General features: G+C 52.1%; 9 protein-coding genes across 9 annotated transcripts in view; 5 read left to right on the top strand and 4 right to left on the bottom strand.

Moving 5' to 3' along the window:
• On the top strand, nucleotides 1-1,226 carry GUITHDRAFT_141782 (hypothetical protein; the record flags this gene model as incomplete). Its single annotated transcript, XM_005828719.1, has 7 exons — nucleotides 1-261; nucleotides 346-499; nucleotides 525-649; nucleotides 781-795; nucleotides 883-959; nucleotides 1,012-1,127; nucleotides 1,180-1,226. The coding sequence occupies 7 exons, from the start codon at nucleotides 1-3 to the stop codon at nucleotides 1,224-1,226; spliced, it is 795 nt and encodes a 264-aa protein (XP_005828776.1).
• An 887-nt stretch (nucleotides 1,227-2,113) lies between these two features.
• On the top strand, nucleotides 2,114-2,937 carry GUITHDRAFT_153752 (hypothetical protein). Its single transcript, XM_005828718.1, has 3 exons — nucleotides 2,114-2,219; nucleotides 2,601-2,683; nucleotides 2,732-2,937. The coding sequence occupies exons 1-3, from the start codon at nucleotides 2,132-2,134 to the stop codon at nucleotides 2,786-2,788; spliced, it is 228 nt and encodes a 75-aa protein (XP_005828775.1). The 5' UTR covers nucleotides 2,114-2,131; the 3' UTR covers nucleotides 2,789-2,937.
• A 263-nt stretch (nucleotides 2,938-3,200) lies between these two features.
• Nucleotides 3,201-8,640, bottom strand: GUITHDRAFT_164303 (hypothetical protein; the record flags this gene model as incomplete). The annotated part of the gene is made up of 10 exons (XM_005828717.1): nucleotides 3,201-3,373; nucleotides 3,422-3,564; nucleotides 3,607-3,699; nucleotides 3,749-3,958; nucleotides 4,002-4,220; nucleotides 4,271-4,422; nucleotides 4,476-6,918; nucleotides 6,967-7,176; nucleotides 7,227-8,301; nucleotides 8,363-8,640. 10 exons carry the CDS (start codon nucleotides 8,638-8,640, stop codon nucleotides 3,301-3,303), a joined length of 4,896 nt encoding a protein of 1,631 aa, XP_005828774.1. The 3' UTR covers nucleotides 3,201-3,300.
• Nucleotides 8,641-9,299: 659 nt separating this feature from the next.
• On the top strand, nucleotides 9,300-10,797 carry VTI1 (vesicle transport through interaction with t-snares 1). The gene is made up of 10 exons (XM_005828716.1): nucleotides 9,300-9,413; nucleotides 9,482-9,561; nucleotides 9,611-9,698; nucleotides 9,748-9,847; nucleotides 9,902-10,050; nucleotides 10,222-10,282; nucleotides 10,334-10,401; nucleotides 10,464-10,518; nucleotides 10,563-10,625; nucleotides 10,678-10,797. Exons 1-10 carry the CDS (start codon nucleotides 9,385-9,387, stop codon nucleotides 10,753-10,755), a joined length of 771 nt encoding a protein of 256 aa, XP_005828773.1. The 5' UTR covers nucleotides 9,300-9,384; the 3' UTR covers nucleotides 10,756-10,797.
• Nucleotides 10,798-11,716: 919 nt separating this feature from the next.
• Nucleotides 11,717-13,259, top strand: GUITHDRAFT_112211 (hypothetical protein; the record flags this gene model as incomplete). Its single annotated transcript, XM_005828715.1, has 11 exons — nucleotides 11,717-11,748; nucleotides 12,113-12,164; nucleotides 12,216-12,286; nucleotides 12,347-12,396; nucleotides 12,447-12,502; nucleotides 12,547-12,624; nucleotides 12,671-12,752; nucleotides 12,802-12,862; nucleotides 12,910-12,960; nucleotides 13,011-13,095; nucleotides 13,143-13,259. 11 exons carry the CDS (start codon nucleotides 11,717-11,719, stop codon nucleotides 13,257-13,259), a joined length of 735 nt encoding a protein of 244 aa, XP_005828772.1.
• Nucleotides 13,260-13,549: 290 nt separating this feature from the next.
• Nucleotides 13,550-14,750, bottom strand: GUITHDRAFT_112210 (hypothetical protein; the record flags this gene model as incomplete). Its single annotated transcript, XM_005828714.1, has 3 exons — nucleotides 13,550-13,654; nucleotides 13,701-13,866; nucleotides 13,918-14,750. 3 exons carry the CDS (start codon nucleotides 14,748-14,750, stop codon nucleotides 13,550-13,552), a joined length of 1,104 nt encoding a protein of 367 aa, XP_005828771.1.
• Nucleotides 14,751-16,280: 1,530 nt separating this feature from the next.
• GUITHDRAFT_141777 (hypothetical protein) lies at nucleotides 16,281-17,728 on the top strand (the record flags this gene model as incomplete). The annotated part of the gene is made up of 6 exons (XM_005828713.1): nucleotides 16,281-16,590; nucleotides 16,649-16,889; nucleotides 17,079-17,171; nucleotides 17,217-17,427; nucleotides 17,474-17,605; nucleotides 17,651-17,728. 6 exons carry the CDS (start codon nucleotides 16,281-16,283, stop codon nucleotides 17,726-17,728), a joined length of 1,065 nt encoding a protein of 354 aa, XP_005828770.1.
• A 347-nt stretch (nucleotides 17,729-18,075) lies between these two features.
• On the bottom strand, nucleotides 18,076-18,714 carry GUITHDRAFT_112208 (hypothetical protein; the record flags this gene model as incomplete). The annotated part of the gene is made up of 1 exon (XM_005828712.1): nucleotides 18,076-18,714. One exon carries the CDS (start codon nucleotides 18,712-18,714, stop codon nucleotides 18,076-18,078), a length of 639 nt encoding a protein of 212 aa, XP_005828769.1.
• Nucleotides 18,715-20,220: 1,506 nt separating this feature from the next.
• GUITHDRAFT_141776 (hypothetical protein) overlaps nucleotides 20,221-20,292 on the bottom strand; it is a gene marked incomplete at both ends in the record, with an annotated part of 6,284 nt that continues 6,212 nt past the window's right edge. Inside the window, one exon of the mRNA XM_005828711.1 lies at nucleotides 20,221-20,279. Within this exon, the coding sequence (XP_005828768.1) occupies nucleotides 20,221-20,279 (59 nt within the window). The remainder of the gene's footprint in view (nucleotides 20,280-20,292) is intronic.

The raw sequence follows: 20,292 nt of genomic DNA, 5'->3' as shown, positions 1-20,292 counted from the left end.
ATGAAGCTAGGCGGAGTGAGACGCTTCCATGGTTGGAAGGAAACTAGATACTATCTCAAGGAAGAGGACAGAAAGAAGAGAGGCGGCATGAGGATCGCATTAGTGCCATGGAGCATGATCGTGCTTGCAGATTATACGTGCACGGAGTCTCAGCTCGGCGCTGCAAGACATACTGGACGGTCCAACAAGCTCCAGGGAAACATTCGAATGACTCCACAGAGAATCGGTTCTGCACCATCAGTCCTTCGTCAAACGAAAGAGGTAAACCCCCTGCCTCTGTGCTATTTTAACGAAATGATTTGTTGCTATCGGTTTACTTGGGCTAATACTGTGTGCTGTGCTCAGTTCGCAAAGTTCGACCATAATGTTCAAATCCTAGACTTGAGGATAGAAAACTCCAACTCAACTAACATGTGGGTGAAAGCACCACAGGAAGTTCTTAGCGCTGATAGGATTGTAGGCACCATGACCGTCATCCGAGCTTTCTCATTCGGAACAGGTAAGAAGATTTTCTTCCTGAGCAGCAGCCATGACAGACTATGTTGAAAGTCGCTTCCATGGGCACAAATGGATTCCACGACTTAGGGCGGCACAAAACTCAGCAAGGGATGTAACGGAGATGCTGAAAGATCGTCCGAGCACCAGGGAGGTCAGTGTGTTTGAGATCGTTCTCTCCAGGCTGTCTGTGATGGACAACACCAGAGGCAAGCCTCAAGACAGGGAAAAAAGCGCGTCGGGAGCTCCTTGAAACATGCGGGGGAGTTTGGACCTTGTTTGCAGGCCAGGAACATTGAGGTGCTTTCCTCTTCTCACACACCCCTCTGACTTGTAAGATAGTCCATTCAGCAGCAAATACTTTCTGTATCAATGTCTCGCATGCAGTCTGCAAACAGGATCCGAGATTCAAACGAATCTCTTGGCAACGCAATCACACGGATCATGGACGCTCCTAACCAATGGTAAGGAGTTTTCTTGGACTGCGGGCTGGCATTGCATTGACGTTCCTTGCAGCTCACAAAACAAACACAAACAAGAAACTATGCCGATATCTGGAACGGGCAGTCCCAAAGCAGTGCGCGTTGGGCCTGCTTTGATCAAGGCTGCCTCACATTCAACACAGAATAGAGGTACAACATGCACACGATTTATGCACTCAAGCTGACTGGAAGCTGTATTCAGATTCAAGCTTGTTTGTACTGGGATACGCCTCGTTCTCAAAAACATAAATAACTATTGTTTTTTCCTTGAATCATTGCTGGGATGAGTCTCATTGTGCTCGTATATGCTCGGATTGCAGTTAGGTAGGTATCTGATAATGCAACAAAGAGGAGGCTCCATGATAACCATGCTACGTTTTTCCAGTCATTCAGGAATCAATGTTCCATCCGCCGGCTCTCCCTGGTCCCTCAAAGTCATTGTACGCACACCCTGCAGGTTTGTCACTTTGTTTCGACACCTTCCCAATCAAACACCTGCGACATGGCCATGGCACAACGACTTTAACTGGTCTACCACCCAGTTGCTTCCATGCTCCTGCCAATGTCAAGGATCAAGGTCACGAAGCTCAGCCAAGGATCTCACACCTGCATCTCCTCGTATGTAGGAACCCCTCGGATCAACGCTCTGAAATTGAAGGCGTACGGTTCAACATCATCGTCGGGACTACGTAAAAGGAAACACGTCATGATGGGAGAAGACATGTCATGATGGGAGTAGACATGTCATGATGGGTGTAGCAGTGTTTCGGGGTCAAGTCTTCATCCTCATGCTCCTCTCAGCTCATACCTCCGGCTCGGTCCCCACAGCTGAACCAACATTCCTCCTCCCGACACTTGGAAGTATGCGCTATACCTGGACGAGTATAAAGTATACTTCAGTCCATCAAGTACCCACCCATAGATCTATTAGTTTCTGTAATGTAATAGGGTGGGTCCCACGACATCAGGGTGGGTGTTTTGTTTCTAGCCAGATACCACCCGTCGTGGTGATCTTGGGGGTCTGCAAGGCCGGTTGTGGGGGTATATCAGGGTAATTCGCAGGGTAGGGGTGATCAGACAGCCACACGTGGGTAGGGCGATTTTGAGGAAAATTGAGGGCAGGGGTGGGGTGGGGATCAGCAGAAGCGGCGAGGATGGCTGGAGAAATGTTGATGGGCGCGACGTTTGGGGTGCTGGTGAAGCTGTACAGCAACTCACTGCGAAGAGTCTCTCTCTTGAGACGTAAGACTATGACATGTGCTCGTTTCGGCCCTCTCACACCTCGTTGCTATGGCTGTTGTTCATGACATTAAGCACCAAGATGCTTCAACTGTGTGATGAAAGCTCGCGATTTGAGGGTGAAGGACTTTATGTGTTGCTGTAAGGGACATTGTCAATGATACTGTATGTGTATGGAATTGTATTCGTATTGTTGGATGTATTCCGAATCTCTCGCAAGCTTTTTATAGTGACTTCCAAGACTGTGGAAGCGGTCATATCGAAGCAGAAACGGAGAGTTTGCATAATGAATATGCACAAATCTCATCCTATTGTTTGAATTGTCCTGCACATTGTTTCCTGGATCACCTCAAGATATCTTTCGTTCGCTGAATTATTGGGCAGAACCATGGGAGCACTTCCTGCTTGCTGGTATTGGAGCTTACTCCTTCCAGTGTATTGCTGTTTGGACGGAACAGAACATTGCGGTATCTCTTGTGCTCTTTATGTTAATCTGCTATGACACTCGTTTCCAGCGCTATGAAGAAAAGCTCAAGGAGTTCAAGGAAGGAAAACAAGTGAAGTACTACTGAACAAGAAAAACGTTGATAACTGTAGTGTATGAATTTTTCAGCGTAATCTCGTGTTTGTTTTATTCCTTTTTAATTTCCTTCTACTGCTCAATGTCAGTTCAAACAGGCGATGAAGCTTTCTTGTTTTGTCAAAAACTTGACTCTAAACTAGTTGAACTGAGTTCGAATGTCAGATTGAAAACCAACAACTTAGTGCAACTGACAGACTGTAGCAACTTAGGGAGAGAGCAAGTCGGAAATTGGAGATTGGAAGGAGGGGTTGAAGGCGTTGATGTGTTGCGGAAAGATCGGGTAACAGTGAGAGACCATAGTCAAGGTTTGAAAACTTGACGAGGACACGAGAGGCCCCAGCAGATCATTCAGAACCTTGTACATTACGTTCGTTAGAATTGTTCGCGTGAGAATAGGATTTCAAGTACTTTTACATTGAAAGGCAGCGTTAGATAGAAAGATGGAAAGAGCAATGGCAGCGGCAGCAGACTAGACTACATACAGTAAGAATACAACATCTATCATCCTTGCAAGTTCAGATCGCTCATCGCCTTGATGCGACATTCGTTAACAACGGTTTCCGGAACGAGTTTCCTGCAAGCAGCGCTGTGAGGGGGACGCTCGGTTGCCAAGAGGACTCACTGTTTCTTGTACGCTTGAACGAAAGATAACTTGGCAGGAGTGGAGACGTAAGACCTCTCCTTGCCCTCGGGAAGCAACTTGAGGTTGACCCGATTCGGCTCTCCGACCCTGGTGAACCTGGAAGCGTACTCCTCCCTTCGCGTCTGCATCGAAGTTATGACTCGTCATAAATCTGATAAGCTCACCCAATCGGCAACTCTGCAGACTACTGAAGCGCCTTCAACCCTGAAGATCTCTTTGTTCGATGCCGCTTGATTCAACACATCGGAAAAGTTGACCTGTCGCAGCATCATCAGCGAGTCTGCTGTCGACCGCTCGTCGTTTCACCCCATTCTCAATGAACTCTAGCAGATGAGAAGTTGGCCCCTCCTTCACGGAGTCCAATGATTGATCTTTCTCAAAGTAGGACGAAAACGGTTGCGACCTCGTAGTGTACACGGGGACCCTGTAGTTTCCTGACATGACGTAGTTGGAGTGGATCACTGGTATGATCGCGAATCCGAGCTGAACAGTCTTCCTCTCCTTCAACATCTTCATCTGAGATGAGATCAGGAGGGGACGAGGGAGCGAGAGCAAGAACCTTCTTCTTCACCCTCACAGCATCCACGACCACCCGAACATCGATGATCATCGCCGACATCTTCTTGTCGTTGAGGGTCTGCATGGTGAAGCTCTTCATGGCGTCTTGATACCTCGGGCATTGCACGTCCGAGTCAAGGTCCAGGTCGTCAAAGATCACAACATCCTTGGTGATGGCATGCTCCGAGTGATAGTACGTGCCATGCGGGAAGGAGGAGACCTGAGGGATCAACGATCAGAGGCAGTCGTGAGGGTCATGAGAAGTCGTACGAGACAAGCAGCCCAGAGGATGTTCACGTCGCTCGCCGTGATATCGAAGCCGTCAACAGACAGGTGAAAGCCTTTCTCGGGAAAGTAAGGGACGTTGAAGTTGGAGCCGATGAGCTTTGTCGCTGGTTTTCCTTTCAAGTACTTCCGGATGACTGCAACAAAATCTCAGAAGACAAGAGAGCTCAACAATTGTGGATTGTTCTACCTTGCCGGAAGTTGCTCAGGTTGACCTCGAAGTTCTCCGGGAGGAACACATCTTTGTTCTTTGTCGCATCTACCTCCTCCTCGGTGAACTCGATTTCAAGGATGGTCTGCAACTCAGCGATGGTAGGCAGAGGCTCGACTTCTCTTGCCTCGTAGATGTACCTCTCCTGCTCTGTCGGACTGCAAGACTCACTGGAGTAGTGACCAAGAGCATACGGCTTCGGCCAGACCAGCAGCCCTGCCTCCTTCATCTGCGCTTCGTTGGACCCGTAACTAGCCGACGAGAGGACTGAGAGCCCGTCCGGGGCCCGAGGAGCCTGAATCAAGCGGATGAGAAGAGTCGTGCAGAGCCTTCGCTTCTCCTCCTCCATCGCGCGCACAGAGAGCGGCTGCTCCTTGTGCAGTCCCACCATGTAGACGGGGACCTGGAAGCTCCCTTGATTGAGCAGCATCTCCTGCGTGCTGCTGTCGTCGGGCTGCTGCTCCGTCGTCGGGTCGAGGAAGATGTTGAGGAGGGAGAAGCCGACTATGCCGACCCCGACCGCCTTCTCGCCCGGAGGCTTCTCGACCGCATCGAGTCTGATCACCAGCGTCAGCGTGGGGTCCCACTCCTGCCCGGCCTCCTTGCGGAACTCCTTGCGCGCCAGGAAGATCGGGTTGTGAAGGTCGGCGGTACGGCAGTCGACCTCCTTCCAGAACTGGCCGGTGATGGACATGTGCTTGTTGGCGAGGAAGCAGGTCACCGCTGAGAGCGTCGTGTTGTCTGGCAGATGCCGAGCGGCGTCGACGTACACGTCGAACCCGTCGTCCTGCGTGAAGACCTGCTTGAGCAGCGGCGGCTTGGGGGCGGGCAGCCAGGGCTCACTGTCGAAGGCGTCGAAGATCCTGAGGGCATCCCGATCGGCATCACTCAGCTCTTGCGTGCCGGCAGGTAGCAGGGAGGATCCCAGCACAGCCCCCAAGTCAGAGGAGACGGAGAAGACAATCCTGGGGATGGGGCTGTTGAGAAACATGTCGCTCGACTCGTTGCACAGACCGTCCATGCTCAGCAAGCGCGCCTGCTCCTTCTGAGCCTCTATGATGTCCACCGAGCTCTTGTCCACTCTCAGAGGAGGGACGAGGAGAAGGGTCTCGAAAGTGTCCTCGTTCAACTCCAGCTCTGTCTCAAGCTCCCTCCTGAAGAGGCTGTGCGACGTCCAGGCGATGGGCTGCTCCTTGCGAGTCCTCTCCTCGCCGGTCGTCAACACCTCTCCCACAAGCTCGATCATCACCGTCAGGTTTTCCCTCACTGGGATGTCTTTCATCAAGATCGCAGACTGCAACGAGATCGCCGGACCCTGGGCGACCTCACAAGGACTCGATGTGAACATTGTGCCGGAGTGAAGCTCCGACGGCTGCCCGGCCTCTCTTGGGACCTCTTGGCACTGGAAGGGCACCATCTCAGCAGCTCCGTCCTGGAGGAGGACGAGGCTGATCTTGAAGAAGAAGAAGGACAAGCTCGAGCAGTGTGAGTTCTCAAAGAGAGAGCCGTCAAGCTCCTGCAAGTTGACGCAGAACGTGATCAGAGGCCATGCCGGCTCCACTTCTTCAAGGGCTGGAGCTACTGCGCTGTGAAGGGAGGCAGCACCAGAATCTTCGAGTTTCGAGGCCGGCCGAGGCTTCGACAAGCTCCTGGTGATCTGCCCCGGCGACGCGTCGATTTTGCTGGTTGGAGTGACAAAGTGATCCTTGAGGGGTCTGGGAGGCTCGGCGGCAGGAGGAGCGAGGCCTTTGGGGTACTTGTACTGGACCTGCGTGGTCTCGGGGTTGACGGTGAACTTGTCGTGGAATGGGAGGAGCTGGCGGGGAACCAACCGGAGGTAGAACTCCATCCCCTTCATCCTGTACAGCCCTGCCACGTCATCCTTCTCCAGGTCTGGTCGGACGGGCGGCATGAAGGCTGGGACTCGAAACAAGCCCCGGTTGAGGTCGTCGTCGGTGAAGACAGGCAGCATGGTCCAGCCGATGGGAACCATCTTGGGGCCCTTGCCGAGGGTCGCAGGGTTGACGGACTGAACCTCCACGATGAGCTTCAGGTTCGAGTTGGGCGACACCTTCATAAACTGCCGCTTCAGCGCGAGCACGGCTCTCCGACTGCTGATGCCGACGACGTCGACGTCAGTCATCGGCAGAGCCTTGGGAGACGTCTTGGGCTCCTGTCCTAGGTAGAACCCGAAGACAACTTGGACCTGATTGTTGACCTTGGTCGGCAGGCCCAGGATGTAGTCGAAGAAGACAGCAAACCCGGCCTCGAAGTTGTAGGCCTCACTCTGCGCCTCCTTGCCGCCAAGAGACTCGATCGGGTTCTCTCTGGCAAAGTGCTTGCGGTACTTGGCCTCGAGGAGCTGCTGCTGCTGCATCAGTACCCACTTGCGTCGCTCGTGCTCCTTTCTTTGCTCCTCAATCTGCATGCATCAGTCACTGACAAGCTTGTCTGGTTCCGAGCGATGCACCTGGTTCTCAAGCTCGGTCTTCTCTGCTTCTTGTTTCAGTTGTTGGAGCTTGTACTTCATCTCGATGACTTCCTTGAGGTGCTGTTTCCTCATGTCGTAGATCGCACTGCTCTTGGGTAGCATCTCCAGTTGTCTCAACTCCTCCTCCTCCTCCATCAGTGGGATGCGGAAGGAGACCTCGTCCTTGCGCTCGGTCCTGTCCGTCGCAAGCTGAAGGCACAGAGTCACTCACCAACAGCAGGAAGATCTTCGATACTCACGGCTGAGCGACCTGACACATGTTCCAGCTGAGCCTTCAGCTTCATGTTTTCTGCCTTCCTCTCTTGGATGTACTGCTCAAACTTTGACATCTCCTCTGAGAACCAGGCAGGAACTCTCTCGTCTCCTCTCTGAGCTCCCTGACCTACAGAGCTTGTACGCACAGGCGGATGCGAGGGTCTAGAGGAAGGTAGCTGGGCGAGTGCTGCCTCTCGCTCTAGCGCTTCGATGGCCTCCAGCAAGCTCTGATTGCGTCCTCCCTGCAGCAGGTACTCGTTTCGCAGCTGCCGTATCTCCTCTTGCAAGGATGAGGGACGTGCAAGGGCCGGGAGAGGCGTCTGCAGGTTTGCTGGCTTCGGCATCATCCTCGTCTCGCTCGCTCTCCCTACCATGGAAGCTGCAGGCCTGCGCGAGTCCTCTGCGACCTTCGCTTCCAGGTGGTCGACAGGCCAGGACTCTTGTAGGGGAGGCGGAGGAAGAGGACGCCTCAGGCTGGTCGTCTGCCCCTCCTGCTCCTGCGCAGGAGAGGTGTCCTTGGCGTCTCGTATGGGGGGGAGGAGAGTCGACCGTGCGGGAGGTTGTTGTGTCTCCTGCTGCTCAGCAGGGGTGAGGGTGAGGGAGAGGATGGGAAGGATCACCATGAGCCGCTCGCGAGCTTCTTCCAGGTACCTCTTGCTTGGCATCTCGATCGTTGACTGGGCGATTGCTTCCCCCTTGTCCTGGCTCTGAATCTCATCCAAGACAAGGTTGTGCTCCCTGTGCAGCTGCAAGAGCCTCTGCTTGTCTCTTTCCATGGTCTTCAGCAGCGACGAGACCTCACGAGAGTTTGGCTGCATCTGACGTATCTTGTCAAGAATGTTCTCATCCAGCACCTGATCAGTCTCGCGAAGCTTCTCCGTTCTATCCGGGAACAGCCGCTGCATGGACTGCAAGATAGGTGGACGAGGCTTGACCTGCTTGTCGGTCTTGATGCCTTCTAAGTCTGAGTCGATGATGTCTCTCTCCAGCATCAGATCCTGTCGCTGCCTCCTCAGCTTCTCAAGCTTGCTTGCCTTGGCTGCCATCATCTCCGCGTACCTGGATGGAGCAACGCGGGAAGCAACTGTCAAGTGCACACGAGCTTCGGTTCGCTAGTCACCTGTTGTCTTGCTGGAGGCCAGGTGGACGAGACATGCTTCTTCTTCGCTCCATCTCGAAGTCGATGGAAAGCGACCTTTCCTCTTGCTCCAACTTTTTCAGATCCCCCAGCAGCTTCTCTACCTTGATGGCTTCCTCATACTTGAGCTCACGGAACGACTGCTCCTCCTCGCTCCTCATCTTCCCCTCCGTCGCTCCTTCTCGTTGAGCCCTTGCAGCGAACTGCGATGCTGTCACACGCGCAGCAGCAGCCGCATCCTCAGCTCCTCCGGCCTGCATGGCAGCCAACTGCACAACTATCATAGCAACGCCATTGTCGCCCTCCTTGGACCTACTGTATAGCAAACCGCCTCACAGCACCGGGCCAACCAGCTAACATCACCATCGTCATTCATGCCATCGACCGTGCGGGAGGAATGGAGGCCTGGGGCGGATTCCTCCGCGCCCCTCCCTTCTCAACATGGCCACTAACACCATCGTGATCTTCATTGTTGCGTTTTCATCCTCCTACTGATCTTTCACTACCATAACAACCACACCAACTCTCACGTACTCTCGTCGCTGTCTTCGACGCATGAATGCCTTTGATGTGTTTCAGGCATGACAACAACTTCCATCAAATGTATGTGCATCCTATCAACTAGCATCCCATAGCTTGCCTGCATTTCATCTTGATGAAACAAAGCTATTGACATCATAGCTGCCTGCATTGAAGTATTGTTCTGCTTTTGGCAGCATGTTGAAGCGCTGTGTATAGAACAAGTGCAAAACAGCGTTGCTGCATTGCATGAGAGCTTTCATCTGGCCACAGAAGTGTTCATAGAGATGTCAGATAGATAAAAGCAGGCCATGGTTTCAGTCTGTGATATCCTTCTCTACCTGCACCTTTTTGAAACCGATCGACTTGAATTGCCACGGCTGAATAATTATCTCTTTAGGGGATCAGCATGCTGCTGCTTTCTAAGAGACAAGAGCTTCACGAAGTTTGGTTCTAGTCTGGTCCTGTTGCTTTGAAACGAAACCATGGCGCTCCTTGAGGCTTATGAAGAGCAGTAAGTTCCTTTCCTTCCTCTCGCTGCCTTGTTTGAGTCCATTTGCTCCATCACTCACGCTCCGCCAGGTATCAATCGCTCGTGCGAGAAATCAATCTGCATCTAGATCGTCTGAACAAATTGGGAGAACAAGAGCAAACTAACGCGGGTGTGCATGAAACCCCTTCAGTACAGCCGCGTGTGATTTTTGCTCTCAGACGAATGGAATTCGATCTATCAGAAGGCCAAGCACAACGTGGAAGACGCTGAGGAAGTTTTGGGAAAGTTAGGAATGGAAGTACGCAGGTATGACACCTGATCGCATCGTCATCATGTTGACTCGCTGCTGGAGCAGCTGCAAGGGAGAGACTCGCAAGGCATGCGAGAATCGGTTGAGGCAGTACAAGATAGACATCGGAGTGTGCAAGGATACTCTGTCGTGTTACCTCCGAAAGGTTGTCGACCTTGCTGCACATGTCACCACTGAAATAGCATCATGTCGCTTGCAGCAAAGAAAGGTGACGTCAGCGGCGGAGAGAGATGATTTGTTCCGCAATCAGAACAACGGCGACAAGTTCAGCGGCAACCTTACGCTGTCGGCTGAACAACGAGCAAGATCGTCTGTCGTTACTGAGCGACTAGAGAAGTCAACACAGCGGTGAATGCGAGACTGAATGATGTTTGATGACGATGCTGATGATGTCGACGACGACTATTGTATGACAAAGACGATGAGGTTAATGTGATTATGACGATGAGGACGAGGATAATACTGCACATGTGGTGTATCATGGTAATGGAGAAGATAACAATCGACTGCCGCTCGCAGGATCAAGGAGAGCCGGAGAGTCGCACAAGAGACGGAAATGATCGGAGCCGACGTGATGCAGGTTGGCGGGAGAGACGGGAAGGGGAAGAACCTGACGGTGCCTTGACATTAGGATCTGCTGCAGCAGCGAGAGACCTTGCTGCATGCTCGTGATTCCTTGTCCGATGTCGACAACAACCTGTGAGCTGTCTACCTCCCTCTCTCCTTCCCCTCCGACTCCGAGGCTGATGCGTTGCGAGCAGAGGCGAAAGCCGACGGCTCGTCAGGCTGATGCAGAAGAGAATTACTCAGAATAAGGTGGTGAAGGGGGAGGAGGCAGTGAATTGACGACCCGGCAACAGTGGATCATGTACGGCATCGTCGTGGCGGTCGTCGTCTTCGCCTGCATCCTCATCATCTCTCAGGTGACGTCATTGTTGACTGCAGGTTGCTCGCGTCACCTCCTTTGCTTCACAGCTCAAGTCTTCGGCGAGCGATCTTAGCACGATGCCGGCGCTGCAGCCTCTGCCTACAAACAACTCGACGAAGCATTGAGGAAAGAACTTCCTTGTGGCTCAGTACATCACATTGTTGCAACCCGTGCCGTATCGTGTTGACTCGCCGTCGGTTAAGAGCCGTTCAACGGTTGAATATCCGCATCATCACCTCAGTACACTCTTGAGCACAAGATAAGCCGCTCAACTTGTAGCCCCTACGTAAACAGTCCGGCGTCACTGGCTGGCCGGCCTGGCAGTTTTCAAGTTTTGTTCGGATCAGTTTCGAGTATCAAATATCCACGCGCGCGGTACCGTACGGTAGGCCCGGGGGGACCCTGGCAATTTGAGGCCCTTGGCGGTCTCAACCGTTGAACCGTTGAACCGGCGTTGTCAAGTTAGCCACTGGGCCCAAGTTAACCGTCTTCTCCGAGCGGCGGCCGCCCCGCGGCAGGCCGGGCTCAGACGGTAGGCTACACCGTCTGACAAGCGGCCCGGCGGCCGCCCCGGCGGCGCCGGGCTCGGCGATGGCTCGGATCGGATCGTCAGGCCGCGAGGCTCGGTCAGTGGCATGGCTGCCAGGGCTGCTCAGTGGCCTGTAACCTGGCGCAGGCCGGCGGGCCCACTGCGGCAGGGCGGCGGTTGCCGCCGCGCGGGCCCGGGGGACCGTCCCGGAGGCTCAGCTGGGCCGAGCCGGCCCCTCGGCCGGCGACGGGACTCCCCGGAGGCGGCCCGCCCTTACTGAGACTGATTCGGAAGTACGAGCAGTGGCATGTACGTTTACTCAAAGTTAAGTTAAAATCAAGGCATGTTCGATTTGGTGGATCGTTTTTGCTATGGGGGGTGGGGTGTATCAAGTACCCCTTCTTTCAAGCACAATTCATTGGATAGTACGGGTACGACTTTGTTCACTTAACTTATCGGAAGGGGGTGAGGATTTGGGAGGGTGGGGTAGGGGAAATGAAACAAGAAGGTGAGGTGGTGGAGCAGGAGCAGCGATCAAGATAGCGCGAGCAAGAGCAATGGCGGAAACACCCTTCGGGCATGTACCCAGGTAAGAGAGGAAGGGAGACGAGGAGAGGAGAGGCAGGAGGGGCAGGAGGGGCAGGAGAGAGGAAGAGGAGGGAGACAGGGTAGAGGAAGAAAGCATGCATATGATGGTAGACCCATTGGAGATAAAGGACACGTCGACTATGTGAAAGAGGAGGAAACGAGGAAACAGCTTGATGGATAGGTACTGGATGCAGAAAAGAAAATGTTTATAGTAGTAAAGGACTGGATTGGATGGAGAACTGACAGAAAGCTGGGTAGCGAGCACAGTTTAGAGTATAGGACATTTGAGGTCAGTTAATCAGTAATCCAATTTGTTTGTTGTTTGTGCAAATATTTCTGCGAGCTGAGCTGAAAGAGCTTAAAAGGCCAGAGGCTACAGGGGGAGTCTCGGGGGTTGCATCCAACGTAACGGCTCAGGTGTGCATGTCAATGCTTCAGAGCAACTAGAGTCTGAAAGGTCCATGGCAGATGTCATCATGGATGAGCTCCGTCAAGGATGCAGGCACAATGGCTTTCAACAAAGTGAAAGACAACCAGCAGTAAGGCCTCTTGACGACGATCAACTCTAGCAGGTCTCTCTGACCACATGCTGCTTGCAGGATACAGGCGTTACACTCCACAGCCTCCAAGTTCTCCGAGAACGTTTCAGGTGTCCTTTTCATGAGACTGATTCCAAGGAGATTGAGCATGCCATTGAAGGGGCAGTACGATCTTCTCCGCTTGGAACAGTGTCGCAGCAGGCTGAATCCATGAAGGTCTTCCCGACTCAACCATGCTCTCAGACTAATTTTGCTTCAAGACCCTCATCACTGGGCAGCAAAAGGAGCCAGAAACAGTGTCCGAGTATGTAGATGAAGCCATGACCCTCTCATACAAGGTTATCACACATGCGAATTTTCTCTCAAGCTCATTCTAGAGCTCAGAAACGTTTGATTGGTTTCGGAATATGTCTACTCTCGGGGATCTTCTTCACCTTCTTGTCGACGCTCATGCTACCATTGATCGGTGACGAGGAGGATCTATTGTGATCTGCAAGATAATCGTTGAATTTCAGTGATCAAACCTCACAAATTCGCTGTTGCATACAGTCTTGGAAATCTTCTCATGATGTTAAGGTACTTGCCTTGTTTTCTGTACGCTTGGTCTTAGGGTCGACTCCCAGCACGATATTCTTGGTTGGACCGAAGAAGCAATGTCAAAACATGTGGACAGGGTGGACCATCCTATATCTCTCTTGCTCCATGCTGAAATATGATCGTTTAGCCATCGAGCCATGGCCTCCATTGCCTACTTTGGGAGCATGGTTGGAACAATCTATGCGGCTATGGGGTTGCGAATATACATTCTGGTGTGCGCAGAGGTTCACCGATTGTGTGTTCTAACATGCTAAACCAGGTCATCATCTTTGTAGGAATACAGTTTGCTGCTCTGATCTGGTACTCTTTGAGTTACATCCCCTTTGGGCGGTACATGCTTTGCCTGTCCTTCGACCAGGCTACGGTGATGCTTTGACAGGCAACTTGCATCGAGGTTTTTACTTCCAGTCCTGAAGCCGCTGCTTAAGATTGTGAGGAGATTTCGATCTGCGACATATTGCACTTATAACTTGAACAGGTCGGCTCTTGTCTCTGGCGTGTTTGTGGTTTTTGCTGTACTAAGTGCTCTCCGAACATCCTCCCTCGATGATACCCTGCACGATGGAAGTTTCGAGACAAAAAAAAAGGTTTACTGGTACGATGAGGGATATTACTAGAAAATAGAATCAAAACTCGTTAACTATTTGATACAGTACTACTCTGACTTCACTGAGGGACTGGAGGGATCGGATAGTCCCATCCCATGGGCCCATCTTGGTTCATCCCAGCAGGACCATCGCCCAATGTTGCCAGATGACCACCTTCACCGATCTGCATCAACTATCAGCACAGCCATCTCTCCAATCCTGTTCCATACCTGCGTGAAGTCTCCGAGGACCTCGTCTGGGCAATCATCTAGCGCATGCACTCCATCTCCCCCCAAGTCAAGACCGCCCGTAGCTGACGATGGGCTAGTGGCGTTGCACAGGTGCCCCTCCATCTTGGGGAGGTTGTTGAGACCGAACTCGTTCCATGAAGGCTCCCTGCAAGCAAGCGGTCAACCCTTGATGGCACATGTGCAAGGGTACAGTTACTTGTTCCATGCGCACGTACGGCACATATATTTGTTGGTGCCGTCGGCCAGCTTGACAGCACTGGGAGTGCTGATGGCAGAGCTGTAGCGATTGCTCGATCCCATGCCCCAGATCAGCTTCCCTTCGCGCAGTTGCCCCCACTCGTTCTGAGAGCAGAGATAATTGCAGCACTTCAAAGTGTTCATCTGGGCCCAGCCGGACTGGCTCAGCCCAGCAACCTTGGTGGTGACTTCCCTGCAGGTGGCCGTCGAGCTCCCCCAGCCCTCTGGCAAGTGCACGGAAGGAGCGGACGATCTCGAGCCCGGGAAGTCAGGCCCTCGGATCCTGGTCTTCTCCTGCTTGTATTTCTGTGCTGACACAAGGCCGAAGTCCTTCATCACCTCCAAATCTCTTTCTGCTTGGTTGGCTGAGAAAATCTTGTTGCTTCCATAACCAACGCTCCCTGCTGACGGTTGAAATCGATGACGAATCTGAGGCAGCCCGCGCTCGGTCCTCGAATGGTGCGCAAGATCCTTGTAGGGGTTCACACTTCCTGCGTACACCATGGCCTCTGGGATTCCGTCCATGTACGTTCCACTACCTCTCTTGCTCGGCTGTCCATACCCTCCCTCTAGCACTCCATGCTTCGTTCCATCCGATGGCACGTTGAGCCCAGCCCTCCCAGAAAACCATCGCCCACCGTCGCTCATCATGGTGGAGGGTTGAGATGCCATCATGCTGCCCTTCCCTCCCTTCATATGACTGATGATCGTAGTCGTCATCATCATCGCTAGCATCATCAACCCTCCCCACACCATCGCCTTCTTCCCTCCCATTCCTCGCCCCCCGCTCATCGCGACTCTTCGATGCTGTACGTTACGATGCAGTTACAATTCCTAACGGGAACAAAATACGTTACAATATCTGGTCTGCCAGTATCCCCATCAGAGGTCAATAATGAGTTGAAGGAGAGGAGGGATGGCCCGTTCTTTTGGGGCGTAGGTCAACTTTAAACTTATTTACAATATTCAATGTAAATTTCAAATCAAAAGCAAATATTTCAGTAATTATTTGGAAAGTTCTATTTAAGGCGTTTCTTGCGACCCCCCCTACACTTTCTCCACCCCACCACCCCTTTTCCGACTCCTCAACCCTCCCTCCACTGGCTCAATCTCGTCATCAACTTCCAGAACTAGCCCGTTGACCCATGGAAAGGAAAGCATTCGGAAATGTATAATCAAATTTTATCTGAAACTTCAAAATTGATAAAATAATTTAGAGATTATTTCGAGATTTCCTTGCCTGACCCGAAACCAGGACATCAAGTAGAACTGTCTGTACCCCACCCCTCCACTATCGACGAGCCAGCTCGATCATCTCTAGATAGACCCGCCCACCCTCCCTGGGGATACTTGGGGAGGGAAAACTTGAGGAATCTCTCAAGACTTGAGGAAGTAAAAAGGGTGGGTACTTTGACTTTCATATATAGGGTAGGGGTACAGACCTCTACCCACGCCTTGTCTGTGGGGGTCCTAAAAATATTGTTGACATAGGGTCCTACACCCACCCTATCTTGGTTTGTGGGAGCCTTGGTGGGGTGGTTGACAGGGGTCGAGTTATTAAGTAAAAGAACATGGTGGTAGTGGGGTACAATTTTCCTATAGATTTGACGGTGTCACCCGGGTGGGTAGTCTCTTGTTGACCAGCGGATCCTTTGCAAGGGAATGGAGGCCGACAGGGATGCCCTAGGGTGGGGTCAAATCGTCAGCCCATACTAGCTAAAAGTGGGGTACTGTGAAAGTCAAATGAAGGGGTAGAGGCTGATGTGGAGGGGTGAGTGGTTAGCTCAACTCGACCAAGGGGTGGTCTGGCAACAGTCACGTGTTCGCGTTGACCCTCAATGGCGGGACGCGGGTTGTAAGCATCGCAGCGTGAAGAAGAGGACCCAGAAAGAGAAGAGGTAGCAGACAAGCATCAATTCTAGACGTTCTCACTGATAGGTCGTGAAAGAGCACGTTTGATTGCCAGTTAAACCTCCAGGAAAGTTGAAAGGGGACTGCTGCAGGCGAAAAAGTCTGATAGTTTCGTGCGGGAGCCAGCGTTGCAAGATCGCTGGGCAAGCAAGCGCATCTGAAGTTTGAAGCTCTGCCAGACTCAGGAGAATCTACGAAGATTCGAAGGAGAGGAACAACGAGGTCCTATCGGGAACATCAACTGTAGGTCCATAGAGCAGACCTTCTCCGATCAGGAATTTCAGGGTGTCAAGAGAAGGACGTGCGATGCGTTCAAGAAATTCGTCTTCAAAGGCACACGCATGGAGCAAATCCATGAGACTTGAAGGGGAGGTTGACATGACAGGAAGCGCACGCTGTAGCAGATCAAGAATGCAGTGCCATAGTCGTTCGCTTCTTCTGCTCTCACTCGTATTCTGCGGGCTTGCAGCTGCACAAGGGGAGATGTTCATGCCGCAGTCAAGTTCGTCTGCTTCTGGGGGATCAAGCATTCAAGGGGCATATCTTCCTCTTCCTCGTGGATGGGAAGTTGGGCCAGGAAGGCATCTGTTCCAATCATCCATGTGCAAGGACGATTGGAGGCCCAAGGTGAATCAGGCAGTCGAGAGCAGTCTGCAAAATATTGGGAAGACAATGAAGAGCATGGAAAGTTTCCTCTTCGGCGCAATTGGAGGAGCAGCTGGTCAGTTTTTCTTGTTGCCTTGGTGTTGATTCTACGGCCTTGTAACTTTTACTTGCAGGGCTCGCTGCTTTGTACCCTGGGGATGCGGTGAAGATGAGGATGCAGGCAGCAGGCAGGGCTGCGGGACGCGCTCAGTTTTTTCCCACCATGCTCAATGTCATCAAGAACGAGGGAATCCCTGGATTGTATAAGGGTCTTGGTGGTACAGTGTTGGTGGTTGCCCCTGAGAAGGCAACGATGTTTGGCTGCAATGCTGTGGTGAAGAAGACGTTCAGTGGGTATGAAGACAGCAAGGGCAGGTGATCCATTTGCACCCATCATGGAAGTTTGGTTGACGGCGGGCATGTCGTAGACTTCCCCTTGCCCTCGAACTTATGACGGGGGGCTTCTCCGGCGCGTGCCAGGCATTGTTTTCCAGTCCCAAGGAGATGATCATGTGAATTCTATCTTATCGCTTCCGTTTGCCATTGTGATTCGATTATTTTCAGGATTCAGATGCAGCTACTCAGCCAACAGAAAGCTGCCGTCAACAATCCGATGGCTGTCGTGAAGAAGCTCGGCGTTTCGGGCCTGTACAAGGGGTGAGGAGTTTTTCCTAGGAGGCATTGTTGCTGAGCGTTGCGCAGGGCGTCAGCTACCATGTTGCGAGAAGTTCCTTTCGCTGCTCTATACTTCACACTGTACAGCCGGATAAAGGCCAGCATGCTTGGCGATCGTGATACACTCGGTTTCTTGGAGACGCTTGGAGCGGCAACAGTCTCTGCCCTTCCTGTTTCCTTCATTACCACGCCAGCAGACGTGATCAAGACCAGGATGCAGGCTGCTGCTGGCTCGGGGGTAAGAAGAGCGTACGCTGTCGCACAAATTCATGTGATGATGACAGGCGCGAATGTCGATTGCATCGACGTTCAGCAAGATCGCAGCGGAGGAAGGCTTCAAGGGGTTCTTTGTAGGCGTCAAGCCGAGAGTCATGCTGAAGGCTCCACAGCTGGGAGTAGCATTGTTTGTTGTTGAGGTAGCGAACCTCTTCCTGCCGTCTCTTCTTTGACGCCTCTTGCAGGTTTTGACAGGCCTTTCCAACGGGAAATACCACCTCCCGACCCTGCACCCGCCGCATGTCGCTGCCGAACCCTTGTGAAGCATGGCAAGCATCCGGTCAACGGTCGAGCACCTCTCAGGATCTTCTGTGTGACACAATAGGGGCGAAACGAACTCGTATGTATGCTAGGAAATTGCACAAGAATCTCCGTCTCTCCTGAAAGCAACATTTCAAGGGATGGAGGAATTATGGAAATGATTCAGCTGTACACATATTCTCGATGTGATATTTTTCTCTTGTACAAGGAATGAACTTTGACACATTTTCTTCGTTTTATCCACAACAAATTGTTATTTTTTTTAAGTGAAGGAGATCAATAAAACTTGTCCTTCCGCGCGTTGAGAACCAATCTCGCAGGTTGAGTTGTACAGCAGAGGTCAATCCCATCATGACACAGTGCAAACTCGTGTTTTGTTAGGTACAGAGGTTCCTTCTCCGTCTTTGGTTGGCTCATCAGGAAGAAAGTTTTCTTGAATCTCCTCGTCGAAATCATGAAACAAGGCAAAGAAGAGGGTTTCCAGCTCGTTCCTGTTGAGGTCGCGTTTGCTCAGTCTGAGTTGCTCCATCTTTGAGAAGAGGTCCCTCTCTTGCCCGAGGATGCGGAAGAAGCAGCAAACGCTCACAACAGGCACCTTGACGACCTTGGAGCCTGTGCTGATCTCTCTGTCTCGAGACTTCGCTTGCAGCAGTCGGGATATGTCATCCCAGCGTTGGTACATGAATTTCTTCAACTCCCGACGGCAGTAGGCCACCAGCAAGCAGCACAGGAAATAAAATTCTGTGAATCTCAGACAACCTCTGCCATCACAATCAAGAAGATCGAACACGTCCATAGCCTGAGCGTCTGTGACGTCCGTGCATGCTCGGAGTAGTGAAACGGTCTGCGACAACCGAAAACCTCGCGGAAACGACAGGAAGAATGACCTCAGGTTCTCAACCGTCTGCTGTTCGCACAAGACCTCCAGGTCAATGTTGAAGCATCGAAGCTTCAGGTGGCTTCTCAGCGAGTCAGTATCTATCTTCATACCTCCTGATCAGCCCAGTACCATGTCCAGAGTTCAAATCTCCTGCCTCACTCTGACAACCCTCAGCCAACAGCTGGATCCCCTCTCATGGCATCGAGCGGTTGGCCTCACGACAGCAGCCTTATCACCATAGACACTCATCGCCATCTTGTTGACCTTCGTCGCTCCTCCTCTCTCTCGTCCCTTTCCTCTCAGCCTGTCGTTCTAGTCGCCATGATCCATTTACCCGCATCCTCCCTCAAGTCCTAAAATCGTTACCCTCATCCCCGTACATTCGCTTTGTCTGCTGACTCGCTGACCCCACCCTTATGACCCCCTCGTCCTCATGGTAGTACCCACCCCCTCGAATAATCCCACCCCACCCCAATTGTTCAAGAGATATTAACCGGTACTGTCACGTTCTAGAGACTCAAGGTGAAGGAGATGAAGAGAATGGCGAGGGAAGCGCCAAGAGGGAGGAGAGGAGGAGAGGAGGAGAGGAGGAGAGGAGGAGAGGAGGAGAGGAGGAGAAGGATTGCGATGATGGTCAGAGAAGCTGAGGGAGGAAAGAGGAGGGAGGAGAGCGACAGGAGATTCATGGGGATTGATGCGAGGGAAAGAAAGGGGAGGCAGAGTAACAGCACTGGGCGCATGTGGAACGGCGAAGGAGGAGGATGTCGGCATGTAGGGATCAATCATGTGAGATGGAAGGTAGAGAGAGCATGGAACAGACGGAGGAAGCAAAGATGGAAATATTGGGATGGTGGGACGAAAGTCAGGGGATGAATGGAGTTCATGGGGGTTTGCGCGGATTAGTGGGACAGGGGCAGTAGTAGACTATGTAGAGTGAACACGCTGCATTCAGAGGAGTACGAACAAGGTTACATGCAGAGGAGGAGAGGATCACATGCTTGTTGCTGCCTTGAAATAGGCCCAGCCTTCTGTGGTGAGAAGTAACGACCGCAACGTTGCTCGCACCCATCATTAGCGATTGATTATTGTGAGTGTGGCGCTTTCCAGCACGTTACGATGAGTTTGAATCACAGGATAGTCTGTTACAATACTACACATCCTCGTACAAAACTGGATTCCTTTCCCTCGCTTCCTTTCCCCCCTCCCCCTTTCCCCTTTGCTCCGTTTGCTCTGTTTTGATAGCTGGCGCAGTAGAATGCTCGGCTCTTCTGATTCTGCACTCCCCCCCATCACATACGACAAGGACGGGAAGCAGCTGGGAAGGTAACGAGATGAGATGCTGACCGCAACCTTCTCATCATGGTCTTTGTCTGCAGATACTCGGGAAAGAAAGTTTGTTGCTCGTAAGCCCTCGTGCTCTGCCTGTTTGTTTGCTGACTCGATCCCTCAGTTGTCCAGACACAAAAGCGAAGAGAGATGAATGTGTTGTTCAGAAAGGAGAGGCTAACTGTGCTGATTTCATAGAGGCGCACAAGGCTTGCTTGAGACGAGAAGGTTTTGACATCAAGTGATCACTGTCAGGGGTCTGGTGGAACTTTGAGAATTTATTCTGTTTTATCTACATGCCACGTGGGAATCCCCGAGAACCAGGAGCGGGTTACAATGAATAAAATCTGCAACACAGCA

The sequence above is a fragment of the Guillardia theta genome, assembly GCF_000315625.1.
Source record: "Guillardia theta CCMP2712 unplaced genomic scaffold GUITHscaffold_57, whole genome shotgun sequence".
NCBI lineage: Eukaryota > Cryptophyceae > Pyrenomonadales > Geminigeraceae > Guillardia > Guillardia theta.
This window is presented reverse-complemented; position numbering and strand designations above follow the sequence as displayed.